Source organism: Stegastes partitus, unplaced genomic scaffold (assembly GCF_000690725.1).
Source record: "Stegastes partitus isolate 25-593 unplaced genomic scaffold, Stegastes_partitus-1.0.2 Scaffold356, whole genome shotgun sequence".
Classification (NCBI taxonomy): Eukaryota; Metazoa; Chordata; class Actinopteri; family Pomacentridae; genus Stegastes; species Stegastes partitus.
This window is the reverse complement of record NW_007578087.1, coordinates 299623-323862: the sequence shown is the minus strand read 5'-3', so window position 1 is coordinate 323862 and position 24240 is coordinate 299623. Positions and strand designations below refer to the sequence as shown.

Genomic DNA, 24240 nt, shown 5'->3' with positions numbered 1-24240 from the left:
CACTCCGGGGGTGGGGTTTTAGCATTGCTAAAACTTCCAGGAACAACTTTTCGTCATCAGAGGCTAGTCAGCCCAGGATAAATGATATGATTGTAAAACAACAACAAAAATCTTTTAAGTCTTTGCCTCTTTCTGTTGCTCCAGTTGTGGTGCGAACCTTTCATGATTTACTAGTTCCTACCTGTTACTCTGAGTGTTATACTTCAGTGAGTGTGACATTCCTGCAATTTACTTGGAAGCTGTTGAATATGTTCAAGAGTCCAAACATTCCAATTATGCTGTAACCCCATTATGTTCCCATTTTTATGACAAACGTTGAAAATAATGTCATTGGCAATGTGCATTACGACTAAATGTCAGAGGAGCATCTACAATGTGTTATTCAAACAAAGATGCTGCAAAAAGAGGCTTCTAATCCCAGATTTGAACTGTGATCCCCTAACTGCAGCATAGGCAGTAATATGTACACACTCTCAATATAAAAAGTAAAATATAAGTTCAGTTTATTTTGTGAATAATTTAAAAAATTAAATCAATACAAATTTTGTGTCAACATCAAGGCATATGTAAGCCATTGCATGTACTCTCATCTGTTTCCAGTGCAGTGGAGGATGTCAATAAACCTGATGTCAAAAATGAGGAGGAGGGGGCAACCATGTTGACTAACAGATGTCTTACACACACGTATGTGATATACAAGGTCTCTTATGCTTTGATTCAGCTGAGACAACTGGCATATAAGCTCCATCTCTGGACACCAGCCAGTGCTAAACACACTTGCTCCCTTTTCTGCTCCTCCTTCTTCATTTTGGCGAGCGGTGGCCTTTATTCACATGAAGAGGAGGAGAGATAGTCACATGCTTTGGCTGGAGTGGGTAGTGGGGACGTACCCCCTCCACAATTCCGCACAGACCAGGGATTCCAGCGTAGGCCATCTGTGAGGGATGAAGAAACATGGAGGTGGCAGCTTCTCTCAACAGGAGCAGTTCCCACAGCCCTTCACACTGTTGAGGATCTCCTCCTGCAGCTTTTTCCTCTCTTCCTCCTTCTGGGAGAGCCGCTCAGCCGGCGGGTCGGGTGGATTGGTGCTGTTGTTCAGGATTTTGCTGTTCTGTGCGTTCCACAGGTCCCCGTACAAGCTACCTGGGATGCTGAGGAGGGCGTTGTGGGTGCCTCGCTCTGCCACTTTACCCTGGCAAATTAGGGGAAAAAAACAATTGGGCTCCACATGAAGTCAAAATGAAGGGGCCAGGAACACAGTCCTATAGTTAGCATCTCTTCATGACCACACAACACTGACCACACTCTCTGCGGAGAGTCAGCTCCCCCCTAGAATCCATGCCGCCTCCCCAACAACTGTTGCATTCCTCTCGCAAAAACATGGACTCGCAGAAACACACGCACATCCACACACGACAAACACACATCCCTCCCACACAGTTGAACACAAACGAAGGCACCCCTTCCCCCACCTCCCATGAGCATGCAGAGGTGTTGGCAACATCTTTAGTGCACCAAAGATGAGCATGTGACTGCTACCGCTCGTTATTTTAATGAGCACCCCAGGCAGTCCTCTGCTGGTGACACCAGCAAACGCCATGGCGACATCACACGCAAACATGCCTCCTCGCCACGACCCTCTGATTCCTGCCATCTGACTGTGGAAACATGGAATGACACATGCTCAACTCGCCGCAGTTCAAAGAGACCTCTTCTCATTTTATCCTATCTGACTGGAGCGCTGGTGGAAAATGTCACTTCACCTGTGTTACATTTTATATTAACGCTTACCTTCCAGATAATAACTGACTTCACTCTTTCTCTTCTGTAGTTTACAGCATATCAAAACCCAATGATACCGCCGCATTTTTCTATTCTCCTGGTTATTTCTGTGACGCACCATACAATAGCAATGCATAGGAAAAAAATCTTTACAGTTCCTACAGTTTAAAACAATGTGTCTCTATGGCACCTCCAATCTGCCTTAAACAAATCTGACCAAAAACCACACAGACACCCCATTTGAATGGCAATCTCCATTGAAAGACATGTTTAGTCCTGGATAAGGCCTCATCAGTGTCTGGGAAGCTGGCCCATACATTATTAGTCACCGAGACAAACAAGACACGCCATCTGACCAAAACAGCCAGTCGAGTCTGACTGCTTTAATGAGCCCTTATGGAGAAAATAATACATTCACTTCGACCAACAGTGTCCTGTTGTTGTTGAAGTTAATGAGAAAAGGTAAACAAAGTATGTTTTCATCACAGACGCTGAAGAAAGGTAACTGAAATAAATTAGTGTTAAAAACAGAGGCAACTTGCTAAATTCTTGTTGTTGGCAGATGCAGTGTGCTGAAGGTTACACAGAGTGCAGGTCATCGTCCTTCCCTTCAATGCAAAATGGTCTAATTGGACTGGCAATTAACACTGTGCATGTACGTACTCGGGAACTCTCAACTGTCATACAATTTGCTTTTCAGAAAACTGACATGACAACTGAAAATGTTAATCAGACAAGGTATGAGATCAAGGAGGAAAAAAAAGTGGATGAGTTCTTACCTCGTTGAGCACTATAATCTCATCTGCATCTACAATTGTGGAAAGCCTGTGGGCTATGAACATGGATGTCCTGTCCTTCACCATCCCCTTCATTGAACTCAGGATATTCTGGAAGCACGCAAGGACAAATAACATTGTCACTCTTTTGAGCTTTACAGAAGTATAGACTAATCCAAAGAAAAATAGTTCCCAGTTTGCAATAATGTTGGTCTGAAAAAATAAGAAAGAAAAAAGTGCATGAATGACAGGATATATATGAAATTTACTCCCTAACTTTGATTTGAAGGAGAAGCTAAGTCAAGACAATGTTGCTCAGCAACATCCACCTTCATATGCTTTTCTTCCCAGTGTTTACATATGATAATTTAAAAACACTACAGCGATGAGAAGCAACAGAAAATCTCAATTAACAGCCACATCCACTGCCCCACTCTTTTTTTACATGAAGTTCAGAGGGGGCGTGCTGAACTTTCTCATTAAGTGTAACATTTACAAAGACTGTGTGGTTTAAGCTGAGCTGAAGATTAAGTAGGAGAAAACAGTGGCAGGTGGCAAGGGAGAACATGGGGGTGGTGTGTGTGTGTGTGTGTGTGTGTGTGTGTGTGTGTGTGTGTGTAGGGGTGTATGTCACAGCAGGTATGTGACGCAGGAGTGAGCTGAATTATTGTGTACCTACAGCAGGTGACTGAGTGGGTGTTTGTTCTGTTAAATGTGTATGCAGACACGATGAGGTGTCAAGCTGCATGTGCAGCAGTAAACGGGTATTTGTGGGTTTGTCATGTATGGATGTCGGTGTCAGTCAGGCCAACCTCTTCGGTGATTGAGTCGAGGGAGGATGTTGCTTCGTCATACAGGAGGATAGGCGGATTCTTTAGTATGGCACGGGCGATGGCGACACGTTGCTTCTCCCCTCCTGAAACAAAACAATAGACATCATAAGCTGCAGGCTAAAGCCAAAAGGTTGGAAATATGTGAAGTTACAGCAGGTCTCTATCAAGCCCTTCTCATCCGAAAATTACCTCAAACAGAGGCCCAACATTCAGGCATCGCCAATGCTACAGGCTTCAGTCTGGTAAAACAGACTTTCATTTAATTGTGAAGAAAAATCTGCAGGACTCAGAGATTTCTCCCACTGTGTCTGACTCGGCCTTTATTACATATGAGCTGTGTGTGGCCTCTTGAAAGCAAGCGGCGTTCAGCGAGTGTAAATATTGCTGGCAGTGGAGAACAGCAATGAAGGAAGTTAGGAGCCTCAGAGCCCAGTCTGCCCCCTTCCTGATCCCCCCCTCCTCTCACAAACTCACTGGCAGCTGTCACGTACAGCAGCAGTGAAATTAATGAGAAGTTAGTCATGTCTTTATTTTGTCCGTTCTCTCACTCACTCAGTCACTCCACATAAAGAAATCTGTGCTGCTGGTAATTGCGTCTTGAATGTTGAGTGAAACTGCTCACACACTGTGTGTTTACGTGGGCTAAATGAGTTGCAGAGTGGTGTTACGAGCTAATACTACGCAGTCTTGTGTAGATCAAATGAGGGTGACTTTAACTGTGAGGGAACATGCCATTAAAAAAAAGTTCATACGCTAAATTGAAGAAAATGGTAAAATAATGGTGCTGCAGCTAGAGATTAATCGCAGTTTTGAAACTATTTCAAATGCCATGTTTATGCAGAAATTGTAATGTAATTTAGAACTGTGCAAACTAAAATCTTCCAGGGCAGCTTCTTGCAGTCTCCAAGTATATTAAGCAGATGTTTCAGTCACAGTGCTTTCTCACAGCAAACAAACTGAAACTCCTGCTCCCATTATGCAGGGGCCTGAGAACGTATTCAGACACTAAAAATGTGTACATCTGATTGTATAAGACAATAAAATGTCAAGGCAAATGACATTTATTTTCAAGAACTAAATAATGCTCACTTTTCAGCCAAAACACATCACTTACAGCTGCATTGGGTAATTCTATCCTGCTTAATTTTGAGTAAATGTATAAAACCAGTTGCATTTCATACAGTTGTCATTTAAATTTTAAAACGTGCACAAATGCTTTTTGCTGCCATTTAGATGGTATCTTCATGCTTAAACAAGTAACATTTCGGTGTTTCAATTTTAGTAGAATTTATTCAATTCAGCGAAAAGGGTTTGGACATGTGTTCATAGTTTAAATGTCCAAATACAGACCAATGGTTGTCCTGCACAGTCAACAGTGAACATTCGAGATGGTGTGTACCGTCTTTTTATTTCTCCTTGTATCTATGTAGAAATGGTCAAACATACGAAGCTTGCTTTTACTTGTTTAGCTGTACAAAACCAGCATAATCAAAATTTCAAAAATGGGGACATGATGGTAGAGTGGATAGCACCATCACCTCCTAGCAAAAAGGCTCTAGGTTTCAGCCTACTGGTCAGCAGGTGCCTTTCTGCGAGGAGTTTGTATGTTCTACCTGTGCCTCCATGGGTTTTCCTTGGTTTCCTCCCACAATCCAAAGACAAGCAGTGTTGGTTAATTGGAGATTGCAAACTGGCTATGAGTGTGAATGGTTGTCTGCCTCTCTGTATTAGCCCTGTGATGGAGTGGCTACCTGACCATTATGTACCTAATGCCAGCTGGGATCATCTCCAGCCCCCACGGCCCTCTACAGGATAAAGAAGGTATAGCTAAAGAACGGATCGATGTCAAATCAATAATAATGATGACCATTTCTGCTTTCAAAATTACTGAAGGTGTCTGAAAAAGGTTACTAATGTAATTTAGTTGGGTGATCTTTAGGTTTACCAATTAGTTTTTTTTTTGTTTTTTTTTTACCATTTAGCAATGCATTAAACCCGAAAAACAAATCAATCTACAACTGATTAATAAATCTTTAGAGGATCTTCTAAAGAAAACATGCCTAATTATTCACTCGTTGTGGCTTTTAAGGGCGTGTGTCCATATAGCGTTATATCTGCCAGCAGTACTGGCATGGCGCTGGGGAGCGCTTCATCAAAAAAGTGCTCCCACGCTGCATGTGGGTTTTGTTTCTATGACAACAATATCCTGACAACATATCACCACTTTAACCGCAGGTATACGATAGACTAGCATCGCCCGTTGTGATAATTTCTGTCTGACAAATCATACAGTTCGGGATAGACAGACAAAGCCAGAACAAGTTTCTCCTCCAGGGTGCTAAATCCGACCTTTATGACTGGTTTCCAGAAAAGGAGCAACAGTGACGACATCAGCGCCACTCTGAAAAATTCGCAGATTTTCAACTAGAATTACTCAAAAGACAAAAAATGGGCGCAGCGCTTTTTCTCATGGTGGCCACATGCTGGTGCTCGAAAAATACCTTTATGGACACTCAACCTAAGTGTTAACATATGGCTTTTGTTTTTTTTAGAACAATCAATTGCTTTGATTTTGGACTGATAGTTAGACAATGTCAACTTGGCCTTTTCTGCTATTTGTAACAGATAATTGGCTACTAGACCAAATAATCAGCAGATTACAAAGAAAACAATGATAAAGACCCTAAAGAACAACTAGCTTCACATCACAGTATAATTTCATTATTATATCAATATATTTCCCCACTTTTTCTAAATTTCTTCATGAAAACCTGAACTATTAGCAGCCAGTTATTGAACAGCTGATTTTTTCCATTTTTTTCCCGTTTAGTATACCAACCAGGGAAAAAGACAGAAACACACAGCTCCTTCAGTGGCTTGTGTAGAGAGACCACATTTAAACAGCAGGCGTAACGGTGCAGCAAACCTGACAGCTTGAGGCCTCGCTCCCCAACCTGGGTGTCATAGCCATGGGGCATCCTGAGGATAGCATCATGGATGCCTGCAAGACGCGCAACTTGGTAAACCTCCTCTGGTGTAGCATTGATGTTCCCATACTGCAGGTTGTAGAAGATGGTGTTGTGGAACAGAACAGCATCCTGACAACAACACAGTTAGAGAAAAAAAAATGAGGCTTTGGAGAATGTTTTTTTTATTGCAGCAGAGAGAGAAACAGAGGACTGCAGATATGAAGACAAGGATAAGAAGGAGAAGGAGAAAGAACGCAAATGAGAAAAATATGTTCATGTACCATCTGTTCAGATCAGCCTCTGAGCTCACTGCAGTAAAAACCTGACTGAATACAGCTTATCTCTAATGCTATTGTTAACTATTACGTTACATTGTTCTATGCTGCCCCCTTGTTGCACATCATCACCAGTAATAACTTTCAAATATAATACATTTAATACTAAAAGACAAAAAGGTACGCATAAATTTCAGTTTTGGTGAAGAAGCTCCTGATATGGAAAAAAATCTCTATGTGGTGATGACAAAAAATATTTGTAATGTTTGTTTTTGTTTATTTTATTGTGCTAGAGTGTCACAGACCTGAGGTACGACCCCCAAAGCCTTCCTCAGGCTGTCAAGGCTGATGTCTCGGATATTCTGCCCCGCTATGTAGATGTTCCCCCGCTGGGGCTCAAAGAAGCGGAACAACAGTCGCACAATGGTGCTCTTCCTGCAACCAGACGTGGAACAAATCATCAGCATCTTTCTGTCTGCAAGCTGGTGTGAGCCACACCCCGACAGTCTACTGATGTTATCTTATGATAAGACTCAGTGTACATGCAAATAAGACACACACCCGGCTCAAGGTTTGATATTCAGTTTACTTCTCTTTAAGGTAACCTACCCTGACCCGCTGCCACCCACGACAGCCACCTTCTTCCCAGCAGGCACTTCGAAGGACACTCCGTTTAAGACTTTCTGGCCCTCCAGGTATTCAAAATAGACATCTTCGAAGCGGATGGTGGCATCTTGTGGGGCAATGGTTAAAGGTGGGGCAAGATCCCTTTCCTAAAGCAAACCATCAGAGAGTTGAGACAGACAAAATGGGAAAAAAAACAAGACAGATACAGAACAGCCACTGGCATAGAAGGCCTGACATGATGCAATGTTACTCCAACACCTTGCAAAGAGGCATAATGCAGGAGCATGGAGCCCACATGTACTGCATAAAGCAGACACACTCACAGCAAATTCTGAGAGGTCGTTTCAATAGACCGCCTGAATCTTCACACGCTGTCCTTCATGGTGACTGGAGGATCAATAGGCGTGAAAACTTTCAGTACATACTGAGCCTAGCCCTGGCGCTGAGATGCAGCCAAGGTCAGCAGTCCTCATCCTGAGAGTAAAAGCCTGTTCTGCTCTATTTCTATACTACTTAATAGCAACATAATCACCACCAATCCACCTCAGTCAATTAATACAAATAACTCACAGTCCATTAGTATAAACAGATGATAATTTCACACCCCCCAACATGGAAAAAAGCCAAAATAATTTATTTTTTATTTTGTGGCGCAGTTTCAAGTGAGGGGGAGTTTCAAATTATTTTACATCTACATAATAGACCAATGTGTTCCACACGCACACTAAAAAAAAAGCATTCAGACAGTAATGGCCTGCTGGGCAGTGCCATTCCACAGGGAATCACAATGGAGAGGAATATTACTGATGAGTGAAAAATAACTGGGCAGATTCATTTCTTCTACTGTAATTACAGGCTGGAGATGGGAATGGCCTTCATATTGTTAGGCAGCAGGCGCACATTTGCACTTAAGTGCACTCTTCTGCCGCAAGATGGGCTGTTGCGTTCAGTTAAAAAAAGAAGAGACGCATGCAATAAAATGTACCCCAAAAACAATTGACAGCTATTGCACTGAAAAAATATGAAGCCTACATGTTTAAAACAGCAAATGCTGGGACGAATTTGAATGTTGAAGTGGAATAGAGGCATCGGTTTTAAATGCGACAAAATATTTCTATACGTTTGAGAGGTGAATTTAAAGATAGACAATTTTACATTAATAACATTTTAGTGGTGCGTGTCGAAGGCAGAACACTGCTTACTTTAGCACGGTTACACCTTTCCTTTCACAACCTGACAGTTCCCAGTCATTTAATTCTCTTGTTTTCCCTGCCACTGATCATTATCACATAGTAATGGAATTAAAATTGTATTGAAATTAATTAGGACAAAAATCTGTAATTGTTGGGAAACAGGGAGGAGTGAAAAGAAAGGAAAGCAGGCCTTTTATACACTGCATAATCAGTCGAAATTATGAATGTGTCAATTAAATTGACCGCTGGCTTCAAGTGTTTAATAACTAAACACTGTAAATAATTCAATAAGAAGTAGTCAATCACCGCTCTGCTTATAATTTGTCACGATGTCAACATACAGGTGACACCAGTGTAGCAAGAAATGGCATGTACTACAAGTGGCAATAGATGAGGAAGCACCTGAGTCACATCAAGCACATAATTACGGTGTTTGACTACAACCCATAATTTTTACAGCACATGTGAATACGCCAGCTATGTGATGCAGGCATATGAATAACTCAGTGCTGTGTTAAAATATTTTACCAATCGCTCAATTTTACAGAAAATATCCTTGCGAAGGCTTTATCAAGTTTTTGGACATACATTGACTTTCAATATGTAACTCTATGTTCACTTTCACTGTGAAAAAACTCATCTGTTCTGTACTCTTTTGTTTGAGGAAGAAAAGGTGTTTTGAAAAAAAAATAAAAATCAGAAAAACATTTTGTTTTCTACTGCTACGATGTGGAGAAGTGAATGCAAGGCTGACAAGTTACCTTGATCTTGGTGTCGACGCTGAGCAGGGTGAAAAGAGTGTGCATGTCTATTAGGGCCTGCCTGGTCTCTCTGTACACTGTACCCAGAAAGTTGAGAGGGAGGGAGAGCTGGAAGAGCAGGCCATTCACCATCACCAGGTCTCCGACAGTCATCGTACCTACACCATGGCAACAGAACAACTTAGAGCAATGTGCAGAATCTAGCTCCATTGTATCGCCTGTGTCTTTGGATGTAAGATCTGAAAAAAAATAATAAATAACACTCGAACCCTTTTTTTGCTTTCAAGTTGTGAAAGCAGAAAAACCATCTCCACCCCCTGTGATTTCATTTCTGCATCAAAGCTATTTTATTTCCTATTCATGCCACTTTTTCATACTTGCTGTGCTTTGTTCTCGTTTAGGTTTTATTATCAAGCTCAGTCAGGGTTTTACTTGTCAGTTTCATCTGTCCATTTGATTTTGTTTTCAGGTGTATTTTTTTTTCCTACGCTTTCTTTTTTTCTAAGTCCTATTTCTCCCTGCGGCGCTGTTGCCACAAATCATGGGCACAAAGTGGTAAATTCAGGTCAGGAGAGGTACTTTTCACTTTTACAAATGCATGCTTCTAAATGTTGTCATTATTTGTGTTTTGAAAGGAGGGATTTTCCAGAAATTAGAACATCACTTCCCCCAACCTTTACCCACATTTACACATCGCTACCCAGAACTCCAGACTCACTCACCCGCTGCAATGCCCTTGCTGGCCAGCACCATGATGCCGGTGAGTCCGACACTGAAGATGGCACTCTGGCCAAAGTTGAGCATGGCAAGCGTGGACGTGGTTTTTAAAGAGGATGCTTCATAGATCTTCAGGAATCCATCATACCTTTGAGCTTCGTACTTCTCGTTGTTAAAGTACTGCAGGAGAGATGAGAAAAATGGACAGAGAGGAGAGAAGGGAGCACAGGCCATAGAGACAAGGAAAAAGCGTGAATCGAGAGAGAAAAAGGGAAAGACACAAATATGGTTGAGGTTAAAGGTTAAGGAAGCATGGAGAGCAGTGTCAGGCAGATAGACACTTTAGCACAGGCTGTCTCAAGACTGCATTTGTTCTCAGTGACCGCTCTGGGCATAGTCTATGTCTCAGTTGGCCTCTAAAGCACTTTTTCTTGTCTCTGAATCTTCATCTGCTCCCAACAGATTTCAAAGGACGTGGAGGGCGATAGAACAAAATCCAGAGCCTGTTTTGCTGAGCAGGCTGCAGATCCGACATTTTGGCAGAGCATAGCGATTGTGGTAAAACAACTGTTACAAATATTAGGGAATTATAACTGGAAGGAAAGCCTAAACATTACTTGCAAGTTAAACAAGAATTACTGCAGAATGTTCATCACGAGCACTGCCGTCACCCTCCATATTTACATCTCCAGCAGCTTACACAGACACCTACATTTCCAACAGAGCTCAGATAGCTCTCTTAAGTGTTACGCCACACAAGCAGGACTAATTCTGATTAAGACACAGAGCTATCGTTTAGACAAAAAAAGCCTCATGAATCAGCCACAAGCACATTTTTTAAATTCGGCACATAAAACGACAGCATAATCATAACAACAATCCTCCTCAACTCTGCTGCCAATTACTTAATATTGTTGCTGTACTGCTGTTTGTTTAGTTTGCATTATTGTTTCTCTGCTCTGGTTAAGTGGGCGATTTGCTTCTCTGGCTAACGGCAGTGATGCTGTGCGGCTACCGACTTGCCACTGATTTGCATATAAGGAAATGCAGCGAATCACAGAAAGAGAGAGAGAGAGAGAGAGAGAGAGACAAGAAAGTAGCACATGGAGGACAAACTGAAGCAGTGCAAGGCACCGTGTTCAGGTTCTCATCCAGCCCTTTGTGAAAGTGGAACGGATTTCTGAGTGGGCGGAGATCTAATTACATATGCACACTCACAGCTCAGAGTGATGCTAAATCCGGCCGCATTGACACAGATGACACAAAATAACACAGAACAAAACGTTAAGAAAAGCAGGACACAAAATAATACAGCAAAGAAAATAACATGGTAACCAATATATATCTGGAACAGCCAACAAAGCACCCGAAAGTTGATGGTGATTATATTTGTATGTGCTCTGTGTACAATGAGGTTACCTAGAAAGAGCCTTAAAACCATAAAAGATGCAGATTAAGCATGACACTGAGAAAAGCATAAAGTACTGTTTGAATACCACATTACGTCAGTCAGGTGTCTGTGAGACTCACACTTATCCATAAACCACCTCAGACCTCAGCTGGCATTTCTATTCAAAATAAAGCCTCTGATGGCAGACACCTTTCAATCCAAAACTATAATTGAGACAAGATTTGGGTCACTGACTAAACCAAGAAAATAGTCCTGAGTGTCCGGTGATAAATGTCTCATTGTTTGTAGCAACTGGAATGACATTTACAAAAATGGAGGGACAATTTCACACTGAGTGAAGAAGAGCATCGCAGACAATGAGAACCAAAGACATACCAGAACGTACAAACCCAGGAAACTGGGTTTTCAATGTTGCAAATGTGTTACAACTGAAAAAAATGTGTCAATTAACTGATCAACAGAAATGAAACCAACTATTTTGTTCTTCATTTTTCAAACGAAAACCCCAATTCCACGTGATAGTTTGCTGCTTTGTTGTCTCATGTGATCGTAACACATCGTTCTGGGCTGAAGGAATGTGTGAGGAATGTTTTCCATCATTTTCTGACATTTTGCAGATCAACAAATCTATTGCTTGCAATCAGTTATTACTGCAATTATTACTGCATGATCTCACTGTTGTATTTACTCAAGTATCACTTGATAAAAATGTCAACTTGTGTTCATTCCAAGTCAAACTTGTTAGTATTTACTAGAACATATTTTCCTTAAATGTTTACCATCCCACACTCTCTTTTGGTTTATCTGCCATCTGCGACTGTAACAAACTGTGACCAATAATGTCTTGATGAGCTTTTTATGACAATACAATTAAAAGAGAGAGACATCAATCAATAATATTGAATTGCTGATCAGCCCTCGCCGATTTTGAGCAAGTCTTCATGTCTAAGGGCAACAATTCGTCTGCACCAGTTCAGTTTACACATTAAACATAGCAGGAAAGTATGTTTTCAATTATTTTAGCAGCAGCAGTGTACTTCAGCCTTGATTAGACAGGCAAAAGTTAAATATCCAAACAATATTACGAGGAATATTAGTCAACCTGCAGTTATTATTTATTGACTATGACAAGAATCATCTCGTATATCAGTACTTGAAATCTTACTTGATACTGAATCACTTCAGAACACAAAAGTTACACAACCTTAATCTCAACCAAGGTCTATGGGCTTACAATAGTGTGACATTACTGTATAAAAACGTGGGGGAATATGAACAATAAATTTCACTTCTTTTATTTGAAATGATTTTAAATGTCCGTATTGTGAGAGAAGAGACAGAGAGAGAGAGAGTGAACAGCAAATTCTGACAATGGCAATCATGCCAGTGAAACACAATTATCACAGACAAGTAAATATTTGTTCGCGCCAATGTGCTTGGCTTAAGCGAAGAGCCGAAAAAGCTTAGAAAGGCGGACATAAAAGAGGAGGATTGATGCAGGGGGAGGGGTGGGGGTTGAGGAGAAATTGAAAGAAGGGTGAACTGTAGGTGTGTGGGGGTTTGGAACTCACCTTAACAGTCTCATAGTTAAGCAGCGAGTCAATAGCTGCATTGCCTGCTTCATTGTCTGCTTTGTTCATTTCTATCCGAAAACGAGTCCTGTGTGCAGAGACACATACATGATAAGTACTTTCATCAGTAAATATTTCAGCCAGTTGGTGAGTGTCCCTACTGGCAGCACACACAGGAAGTACAGAAATCATGACTCGTACCTCCATTGTGTGATAAGAATCGTGAAAAGGGTATATGCTGATAAAGTGCCCACGGCCACTGCTGCAAACTGTCCACCACACTTGTAATACTGCAGAGGAGAAAAGCATGGTCAGGACAAAGCATCTTTTACATGCTATAACCCAACAGTTATGTGACAAAAAGGCAAGCGACCACATCAGCTGACAAATATCCAAAGCTGGCATTGCACAGTATTTGGAGGATATCGTTTTTGACTATTCCACTATGTAAATGAGCGTTACAAATGGATAGAAAACTACAAGAAGTAATTGTGATAATGATTTAGCTATTTGGGCAATGGAGTCTGCCCTCATTAAATCTGAAATTATGGTGTAGAGTCGAGTAGTGGCACAAAGCTATAGATGAGCCATTCCGTCAGTGGTGGCCAAGGAGGAGAGCATCTGTTTAGGGCATACTCGACAGGAGGACATTAAGCGCCTACAAAGCTTCAGGACTCGCCATTGACACTAATGGGCCCTGTGTTCCCAGTAAAAGTTCACAAGGATTCTTGTTTCATTTAGAATGTAAATGAGACAATATCGGAGAAAATTAATTTCCGCACAGTCTACTGTGAAGAGTGTCAAGGTGATGGAAGGTCCTGAAACAGCAACAAGGAATAAAAGGGGAAAAAAATGTAGGCTCCGTGTCTGGCAGTATGCTACAATAACCAAGCTTGTGATTACCATCAACTTTGTCTTAATTAAACACCAGGACTCACCAAAATGGCGCTGACAAGGCCCATCTCAAAGACTGTGGGTCCTAGATTGAAGACGAGAGCACTGAGGACAAAGGAGATGCCCCGTGTGCCGCGGTCGATGGCCTTGGACAATGCTCCAGTTTGACGGCTGAGGTGGAAACCCAGATCCAGATTGTGCAGGTGGAGAAAGACGTTCTTGGCGATGCGTCGGATGGAGCTCTGTGCTACCTTGCCGAACACGGTGTTCCTCAGCTCATTGAAGGCGGCTGCACAAGCCCGTGAGACACCATCTGGGATAGTGGAGGAGACGGAGAGTTTAGGACACCTTCTGTGAAAAGCAGGACGATCAAGCGAGATTTTGTCATCATTCTTAACACAGAACAGTGCTATGAATTAGCAATACAGAAATCTGACCCATACTTTTCCTGTCTTATAAGATGCGATAGCAGATGAAACTTGACAGGTTTCAGGCTCATTGGCTGCTCTGAAAGCTCATAAGGACAGGTCTTTTCACTGTCTGTAGTTACTAAGAACAAACCCAATAAGATTGCTAATATGTCTAGTAAGTCTGTGGGTCAACAACACAGTATGACACTGCTTTGTGAGTCTTGAGTGGCGGGGAAAAAACAGGCAATCCTAAGTGATATATCACAACCGCTTTATGATGAATACAAATTGTTACCATCAGGATGGAGGTACAGGGCACTACCAACACAGACTTCCCCTGCTCAAAGATCATTTATTGCTTTCTGTATAGCTCCGTTGAACAAATTCGGATGAGGGAGTTGTGTGTCACTTGCATTTTGTGATGTTATCGCGAGGCACTTTGTTGTTAAATGTCTGTCTGTAATTATAATGTCTTTTCTGTAGTGGCTGAATTTATCTGACAGTTGCCACTAACAAAGAGAATTTCCCAAGGGATAACAAATGAATCTAAGTTTCACATCATGCCTGGTCTGCAAGCTCTGCAGTGCTACAGCATCAGCCTCCCCTCTGTAATTACAGAGCAGGATGCTGTCTGAAGCCTCACTACTATGGCGGGCCAACACACTGCAGACTGAAGGAAGGGAGGGCATATCTGAGTGTACACAATAGTGCTGAGTGTGTGTGACAGGGGGAGCGAGCCACATGTGTGAGCAGAATACTAGCAGAAGGAAAAGAGTTTTTAATAAGAGTGAACGATGCGAGTATGAGTTGTCAATGAGCAGACTTAATTTCACCATTGCCACAGTCTAGGCTTTCTCTGAAGCATGTAGATAAATGCAATACCTCTTAAAAAGGCATTTTAGGGGTTTTTAAAGAAAGATATTTCATATGCAGTGCCAACAAAATCACCAATTCAAGACAAAAACTATGATCTCTCGCACTGCTCATATATTTTTACAAGCAGATGGCTAGCATGACTGTCACAAATTGATATTAGCCTGTGTTTGAATGACACATGGTCTTCCTGTGGGGATTTCACTGAGTTGTGTGAATACATGACTTGTCTGCTAAGACCAAAGTCAGGGTAATAATCGCTCTGTCTGCCGGTTTTCATGGGGCTGTAATGTGGCGTTAAATAGGAATGCTCGTCTAATGAACAATGTGTCCACATCTGACAAGGTAGGATGAGCACTGTGCAACCTTTTCAGCCAAATTACACCAGTCACTGCAGGCTCCAAATACTGGACATGGGTGTCACAAAGAGGGAATTTTTAAAAAAATAAATAAATAAAAAATACAATTCTTTTTCTTTAGGAGCATCCTCTACATTTTTTCTTGTCTTCCGAACTCATTGTGTCTGGAATCCTGGTCATGTTCTCCAATTATCAAACATGTAGCATTAGTGTGCAAAATCTAAGTGCCTCATTAAAATTAATAGTTACAAGGCTAAGTGTATATTGTATCCACACTGTTTTCAGTCAAAGCCAGAGTGACTTGCAGTGGGTGTCAGGTTCACAATATTTATTCATTTCATATTGCCTTTTATCAGCAGCTCAGAGAAAAAACTACTCTAATCAGGAAGAAACTTCACATTCACATCTCACCCCTGACCCCTTTTGTACTCACAGACCCATTTGGACAAAAAGGAGAAAACAGGGAGGTGCTCTCAAGGAATGAAGTGAAAGAAACATCCCTGGCCTCTGCACAACACTAAAAAACATACCCAGACACTTTCAAAAGGACATTAGCAATTTGTTCTCCACTGCTTTAGAAATGTTTCCACCTCTGTTTGCCTTAGGGCCACACAGGTATCATACTGAAAAGTCATCAGTACTCACGAGAGTGTTGTGAGGATTAAAAGAGGTGAACTCAGACATAGAACGAAGCTCATAATGTAAATAATGTGAGGCAGAAGCGGAGGTTGCGGAGCGGCATTGATATGAATGTGGTGGGAAAGGTCAGCCTGTAGATAATAGGCAGTCCCACAGTCCCCTCTGATGAGCATGGCACCTGCCAGTGCAATACAAGTCTGGGACTTACAGCCAATCAGCACGGCCGTTGCCATGGTAGCCACAGTGCTTGGCGCGTCATTCAGGTTCAGCATGTGTCCCGACATCTGGTTAAGCTCGTCCACTGCATACTTAAACATGAAGGGCACCATCACATTGGTGATCTGGGAAGGCAGAGTGGGAGGGAGGAAACATTCAGAGGGAAGGAGAAAAAAAAAAGAAAAAAAAGAGTGAAAATGGTTTCAAATAGCCTATTACACAGACATATGCTCGATATAGTCCACTGCCATTTTTCTAGTCCTCTGTGGCACCTCTCTATGTACATACACCCCACATGCCAAGAAAGTGGATTTTCATTGTTGCACGGTAAATCCAACAGTGCCTGTTCATGTGTATTTAAGTGTATGCAAGTATGGTAAGCTGTGTGAGTGTGTATGTATGCACATGTGTTCTTCCTGACTGACTGTGCTGGTGAGAAGGCTGGTGCTTCCTGCTAATGGAATTGAAATGGTTATTAGGGCTAATTAAAAGCACAGGGACAGCTGTGTGACTCAGGCTGGGCGGTCCGCTGCGCATTAGGACAGACAGAGAACACGGCATCACACAGCAAAGCATTTTCATTCGAAACCCATTTCATTTGAACCTCTCAACCCCTTACACAGGGGAGGGTTATATTTTTTTTTTTGTTCCTTCACTGCGGTTGAATTCTGTGCGACATGATTTTTGAACATAAAATAAACCCATGTCAACCCTAATGTAAAAGGACGCCTAATAATGCACCATTTATCCTGAAAAAGCTACATATCCAAGGTTCTTGCTTTATACACTTGGGTATTATACTCAGACAATAGAAGTCCTCTGAGTCCCTCAAGGAAAAACAATATCTGCCACTTTGCTACCAAGACAACAGAACATGACACAAAAATAGCCTGAGCCTATTATCACAGGGCCACAACATGTCCTCAATTTTACCACTAATACATGATAAGGTTGGGTGCGCTCTTTTAATCCATTAACGGGCAACACTGGAGATTAAATCGACACTATGTCAATCCGTACCTGGCAATGTCATCCCATAATAGAGATGCTGTGTCAAGTAGAGAAGAAAAGGCTTCAGGCTGTAAAGAATTAGCTCAAGCTTATACATACAGACTGGCACATAGACAGAGAGGGTTTCAATTGAGGCCAACAAAAACAAGAGCTTGTATATAATCATTTATTTGAAATGAAAATGTCACTGATAATGTGGCTTGCAGAGGTGTGATGCACTATAACCACATAATTATTCAGTTGATTTAAAAATTGCATCCACGCTGCTGGTGGTTTCGGTCGAAACAGTCAAACTGGAGAAATTGAGGTTAACTCCAGCCAAGCAGGAAAATAGAGGGAGAAGATTGGATTGCATGTGCGTGCTCTCTCCTCCTTAGCACACACTAGAGGGAGCCATGCTGAGTGGCAGCAGGACATGCTTATTTAGGAGCTGTGAATTTGTGATTGTTTTCCAGGGTGTAAATTAGGGACCATCAACAAAGGAAGAGGAGATACATCACACACTGATTGATGCATGCAATTAATCATTTCAAAAGCAGCTATCTGTTTTAAATGCACATTATTTATTATTATAAGTTTTGCACAGGTTCTTTATTAAGCGCTTGTGTTGTTCTGGTGTTGGCTTTTACAAAAAGTCCACGACCACAATGTGTATTAGTAAAGAGTCTAACACTGGGACAACAACATCATTGTAGTCAGTTTTCAAAATTGCCTTCTCAAGGTATCGCTGACGCAAGTAGTTCACAAAGCAGTGATAATGGTTGATCCTGACACACTCAACAGCCAGTACAGCCGTTCAGAAACGATGTGCCAAAAACGACAACAAGCTAGTGAAATGTTCAACCCTGCTGATTTCTCCGGATATTCTTTTCAATTACTTCTGAGGCAACAGAAAAGCAAAAGACATTCTATGAACTGTGATCATGAATCACTCCGTTGCAAACATTTTTTTTTTTTTTTTTACTATATTTATTCGTCTATTTCAGTACATGCCTTGAAATAAGATACAAGTGTCAGTGTGAAACTAGAGGGCAACATCATGCTTTATTATGTGCTGATGTAACAATTGAATACCTCAAATGTACAATCCCTGAAGAATCTTTTATGGTTAATAAAAACAGTAAACAATTAAATATTTGAAAATTAGGCCACAAACTGCATAACTACAAAATGAGGCAAAATCATTTTTATTTGCTTGTTCCCTTCAAGAGTTAATTTTTCATTAAAAATAAATATTGTGGGTTGTGAATACAATGCTGTGTGAGCAGCCAAGTCTTGGCTGTTGGACTGCAGAGCACTTTAAGAGAGGACGCATCATATGACCATATTTTTCATATCAGTCATGTCTTCCAGCAGCAGTGCCAAACAACAATAATATGCTGTTGACAAATAATAATAGCAGACATGATGGTTGCCTAAGCTAAAAGAGCACCATGTTTGCTGTGAAACCGGTTTTGAACAAACAAGTATATCTGCAGCTTCGCTAACATGCATTAGGAAACCTTAACTCTAATCTTTTTGGTTGAACACAGACTTTCTTACTTGATTACTGATAGCTGCTTCGAGAGACAGTGTGAACTCTAAAAGATTGTCCATTGACACTAAATGGTCTCGTGGGTGTAGCTGATGTGTCAGCTGCAACCTTGGATTGTCACTTTCCTTGTTCATTGTATTTCACTCATTCATTGTAAAGAGGCAAGGCTGCTTTTTCTCTGTAAGCTTCTCTCAGCAGCCACTTACATGATTTATTATTGTTATTTGGATTTTGGGTGTTGTTTATTCACCACCCTAATGATGCTCAAGCCCAAAACATCTAATAGGGGAAACATTAATAATGGCTATTTCCAATTACCAATTCTCTATGATGCATCCCTCTTGAAAACAGGGACAAATTAAAATGAGCAGCAGCATGCAAGTATGACTTCATGTTGGTGCTGCGAATAGATGATGAGTGAAGAACTAGAGAGGGTGTAACTTAAATTTACCACAAAGCTAATGATGACCAACATGACATCAGCCTGGCTACTGACAGCACTGTCTACAATCAGCATTGAGATCATCTTGTCAAAGCATCTTGCTTCAGTCTTTCAGCTTGATCAGGTTGTGTTAGAGAATGCCAGCATCCTAATGCAATCAGGGAGGCTATCAGCTGTTGTTAGAAACATTTACTTTGGAGTGTCAGAAATTAACAAAGAAGAAAGCATAAGTGAGAATAAAGTACGATCAAAAATGAAACAGTGACTGGAGCATCTCCCTAACTGGTAAGCTGACAAAAACATCTTCAGTTCTGATGAACCCTTCAGTAAAACTGGTTGGCACCAATCAAACAGATTTTTTTTTAATGACAAAACATGAGAAATAAGTAAATAGGAAAGATGTAGATCAATTTAATAAACATGACATTGTCTATAAACCAACCTTGGCTCCAGCAAGCAGGCCCAGAGAGATTGCAACACGGGCCCGGAGGTCTGGTCTATCCTTTGGCCACACATAAGACAGCATGGCAGACAGGATCTGGGTTGAATTCACTTCGTTTAGCTGTGGATAAAAAACAATAGCAAAGTTTCTTTTCAGAGCCTAGTCAGTTGCTTTTAGAAATCAGTCTGTCTTGTAAAATATAGGTCAGATGTGTAGCATAATGATGATTGTACTGTTAACTTTCTAACCTGCCTTATGTTTGCCAGCACTGGCAACTGACAAGCATTTTGCAGTCAGTGTGACAATCAAAATAACCTAAAGATGCCTCTCTGGGCAGACACATGGAACATCAAATGTCAATAGGAGTCTCCTGGGAGATCTGGCAGCAGCAACGACAGCAGAGTCTCCAGGTGGACTTGGGGATCCAGTCTGACACTACAACTCCCAGGAGACACCTGGGCTGTCATCCCAGCTGAGGCTGAGAGCCCACTGGTGCCAACATGGCTGTTTACCCACGCTCCAACACACATCTGCCACAGGCACTCTCCGCAGGGCAAAGAATATGCAGTAATTCCTCTAATCCACTCAATATGGTGGCACCATGTCACAGCATTGCTGTATGGCAGCACCTCCGAGCAAATTACAGTGAAAGTGTGCCCAACACCTGCCTTTAATCAAATACAATCAAGCAATATGTAACACTGAGAAGGCAGGATTAGTGTTAACAGTTTAATGCACTGCTGAAGGTTTCTATGCCATGTGTGGAGGAAACCAGTAAATGTAAAAAATAAAGTCCGAGGCCAAATATCAACAACTGTTTTTTTTATTTTTATTTACAAAAAATCAAAGTCAGACTAAATTTTCAGAGTAAAACTGTTCTGTATTGTAAATTAAGGGCTGTTCAGTTTATATAACAGATAAAACATGTATACTACATAACTTATTTTTAAACAGTTTTAGCACAACCAATGTGTCTTTTTTTAAAAAAAAAAGAGAAATATTAAAAAGTTGTGCATACACCAATCACATGACAGCAGAGATTCTCATTATAGTGTTTAGGCAATCGGTCAATTAAGCAATTAGTGAGGAGGTTCTAAAATGTGTGGTTCCAAACCCAGTTTTTACAGTAGCAAATTCTTGTGACACCACCAACTAGTCACTAGACGGTCATGTGAGTCTGACCACGGAGGAGGAAGTGCACTGAATCATTACTGTTTATAAAATATAGGTTTGAAATACAATACAAAATCAATATATTAGCGATACCAGTCTGGCATAGCGCCATTGGTACATGAACATTACACAGTCGCCATGATCCCAAGGCTCGATAATACTGGACTGATAAGTACAGATATGAGCAAAGATGCAGTCAGTAGCTTTGGTAACATTAAAATGACATTTGTCAGTGTTTTAGAAATTGATAAACCAGACAAGCAATTACTGAAAAAGTCAAATAATCAATTAATGCCAACAATAACCCCTGTTAGCAGCTGGACTGCACTTTGTTTTTTACATTGACACGTCCTCTATATTTGTTATGCATATGCAAATTTGGTCCTCACACAAAGCAGCATCAAAAGCTTGAAAAAGAAATAACTAAACAAGCTGTGCTCACCACATTTTTTGGATCTGCACTTAGACCTCCTCCTGCATGTCCGTGCCAACATGTCCGTTTGTTTGTCACCTGCAAATGCTGTGGAAATAGAACTCATTGTTATTCTATGTTTGATTTTGATAACAAACAACCATTCATGACTACTTCTCCAGCACACTTACTTTTGCTGCCTCCAAAATCTGACGACTGTTTTCGCTCCCGTTTGTGCCCCATGTGGCTGTTCGAAGGTGTGGAAAGGAATTTAACTGAAACACATGAGACAGTTCATTAGACTGATGTTTCGTATTTGTTCATTCACTAATGTTTAAATGTACAGAAACACAGAAATGCAATTACAGGAACAAAAGAGCAAACAAAACACATACAAAAACTTTATTTTCAATGGAATTTTTTTTTTTAAAGTACCAATCATTCTCTCTCCTCTGTCTGTGTTTTCCAAAATGCTCACAGCTTCAATTCACTACAGTCAGAGTTCAAAGGTGAAAGAAGCGATGAAGGTGTACTGAGCAAACATATGAACAGAGAAGTTAGTTAAGCGGCAGGACTTGTTTGAGAAACTTTCATGAAAGTTTTGAAAGCTGTCTCTTTTTCTACTATGATTTTTGTCAAAATCCACTTTAAACAGCAGGCAGTCAGTGGAAGCAGTAAAGTTCAGAACCTTTCAGAGCTTGTGAAATCACATTCACAGATAATTTAAAACCTGCGGTTATATATATCGCCTTTTGTAAAATCTGTGAAAGATAAAATCGCAATTTATGCACAACCATAGTTTATGCAGGTTAAAAACTACTAACACGCCTACAGGGGCTGGCTGTGTATTTGATAATGCAAGATATATTGTGGGTGGTTTAGAGTCAGCACGCTCAGCATGCTGAGCTTAAAACTACCTGTGTTGTAGCAACAGTTATATTAAAATTATAACACAAATACATATCTTTATTGGTGATGTGAGTGGGAAAATATGGAATAGTTAGATTAGTGCAAACACTCCTCTTGCTCTTGTCTGTGATGACCATACACCACACACATTATCTAAACCGACACTGTATAAAACAAAAATCTAAGAAAAGAAACATTTCTAATTAAAATGTAGTATTTCTTATTTATACCAGCACCATAGTACCTCATGTATTTATTGTAAATGTGATAACTTTTTTATTTCCCAGTTTGAGTTAATGAGACATAACCTTTATTCTTAACATAATACACTAAGTGGGCACTGTATCACTCTATGTAGCGCAGCATAGAGTGATATGGGCTTCCGAATGGATCATCTGATTAACACTGTCAAGCCTTGCAAGACTTTCACACCCAATAGTGCAGGTCCACGGCAAAACTCAACATTTCAGACACATTTCACCCACGAAATAGATTTTTCCAGTGGCTGCATTTAAGCAAACACCAAGCAGAATAGAATGACAACAATAAAGTCACCATGATTAAGCAGAATTTATGATTTGTATGCCCTGTGGGGAAAATGCTCCCCCTCATCCTGTCAGTTCCTGCCATCTGGCTGAGGAGGAGCTTTTTTTCCACAGGCCCTACAAATCCTAAATTCTATTTAATCACTGTGACTTTATTACAGTCATTCTAATCTGGTTTCGATGACTCAGGCCATACAGAATTTTAATTCTCTTAATCTACATTTTTAAAAAGCTGCAACTAAGATTTACACTCATCCTTACTTGTTAAATTACACTCTTATCTTCTACACCTGAATTTGTCCCTGTTGTTGTTGTAACCTTTTCTCATATTTTTATTTTACTTTGTTTTCCTACATTGTATATTTCACATACTGTATTTTAATATTTATCTATATTTTAATTATTAGTTATATGCCCACTGATGTAGTTGTTTTTCACCTGAATAACCATTCACTGCCACTGCACTAGGCAGCTGTGCACATGACAAACAAAAATCGTGCAGCTTGCTAAAACTAATGCAATGATCTCACCAGCATAACTGGAAGTGTAAACGACAAAAAAAACTGACTCTAAATTACCGTAAAGCTGAATCAATACGAAACCGAAATATTTTCAGCGCTAAAACCAGTGTTAGGCTTTATGGCAGTGCTGTTGCCCAGGATACCACAACAGTTTTTGTCAGGCGTTCTCTACAAATTGGTGACTGATTTTTGGTTAAAGTTTCTATGTCAAATAATCAATAACAGTGTGCTACAAGGAGATGACAGTTACACCAGAAGCAACATGAGGTCTCACGGGGGGCACAAACAGTCTTATCTAACTTGTCAGTCGGCACTGATAACACGTGACTGCGACCACTGTCTGGCTACAGAGTTAGCACACACACTGTTAATGTTAGAAAAATAGTTGGAGTTGTGACACAATTCGTTTACTTGGCATATGCGTAAAATTAAACGAGTAGGACACACACATCGTAACAGTGAACCATTGTACTACATGGCACAACGCCAATGTCAACACAGGCTGCTGAAACAACTAATTAAGTAATGATAAGTTAGCCACTTAGCTAGCTGTTGTCAAAACGAAACTGGGACGGCTAATTGATAAAACATGACATTCACGTGACAGCGACCAGAATTTTGAACAAACACCGAACAAATCTTCAAGTTAGCTTCCCTGAAAGTTTGTTATAAACACTTTGCACGTCTGTCCTTGCGTGCTGACTGTCACACCAAAAACACAGTGTCCTCGCCCGGGCAGCTGCCTCCTTACTCACCACATATGTGCTTTGGCGTTTACGGACCGTCTCGTTTTCAGTCCGACTTTTATTCCAAACGTGATACGAGCTCGTCTGTCGGATGAGAAACGCTAGTTTTCGTCTTTGAATGTGAAAGCCGCATTTTAGCGGTGCCAACATCGGCGCCATGTTGACGAAGGAGGAGGCGCGTTCGGTGAGACGCCGGCTA

The 24240-nt window shown here is 40.9% G+C and overlaps 1 protein-coding gene across 1 annotated transcript; it reads right to left on the bottom strand.

Annotated features, from left to right (window-relative positions):
* Positions 1–486: 486 nt before the first annotated feature.
* On the bottom strand, positions 487–24229 carry abcb7 (ATP-binding cassette, sub-family B (MDR/TAP), member 7). Its single transcript, XM_008284378.1, has 16 exons — positions 24051–24229; positions 21512–21595; positions 21351–21428; positions 19736–19855; positions 16299–16431; positions 13854–14122; positions 13117–13205; positions 12916–13003; positions 9939–10113; positions 9217–9374; positions 7245–7408; positions 6941–7070; positions 6318–6489; positions 3371–3474; positions 2562–2669; positions 487–1192 (listed from the first exon to the last, which is right to left on the bottom strand). The coding sequence occupies exons 1-16, from the start codon at positions 24198–24200 to the stop codon at positions 974–976; spliced, it is 2241 nt and encodes a 746-aa protein (XP_008282600.1). The 5' UTR covers positions 24201–24229; the 3' UTR covers positions 487–973.
* Positions 24230–24240: the final 11 nt, after the last annotated feature.

What these genes read in the sequence shown, in the direction of transcription:
- abcb7 (XM_008284378.1), bottom strand. Translation starts at nt 24,200, where the DNA reads ATGGCGCCGATGTTGGCACCGCTAAAATGCGGCTTTCACATTCAAAGA. An exon ending in AGATTTTGGAGGCAGCAAAA is followed by an intron (nt 21,429 to 21,511) that starts GTAAGTGTGCTG and finishes CTATTTCCACAG; the next exon opens with CATTTGCAGGTGACAAACAA. An exon ending in TTAACTATGAGACTGTTAAG is followed by an intron (nt 10,114 to 12,915) that starts GTGAGTTCCAAA and finishes TCTCTCCTGCAG; the next exon opens with TACTTTAACAACGAGAAGTA.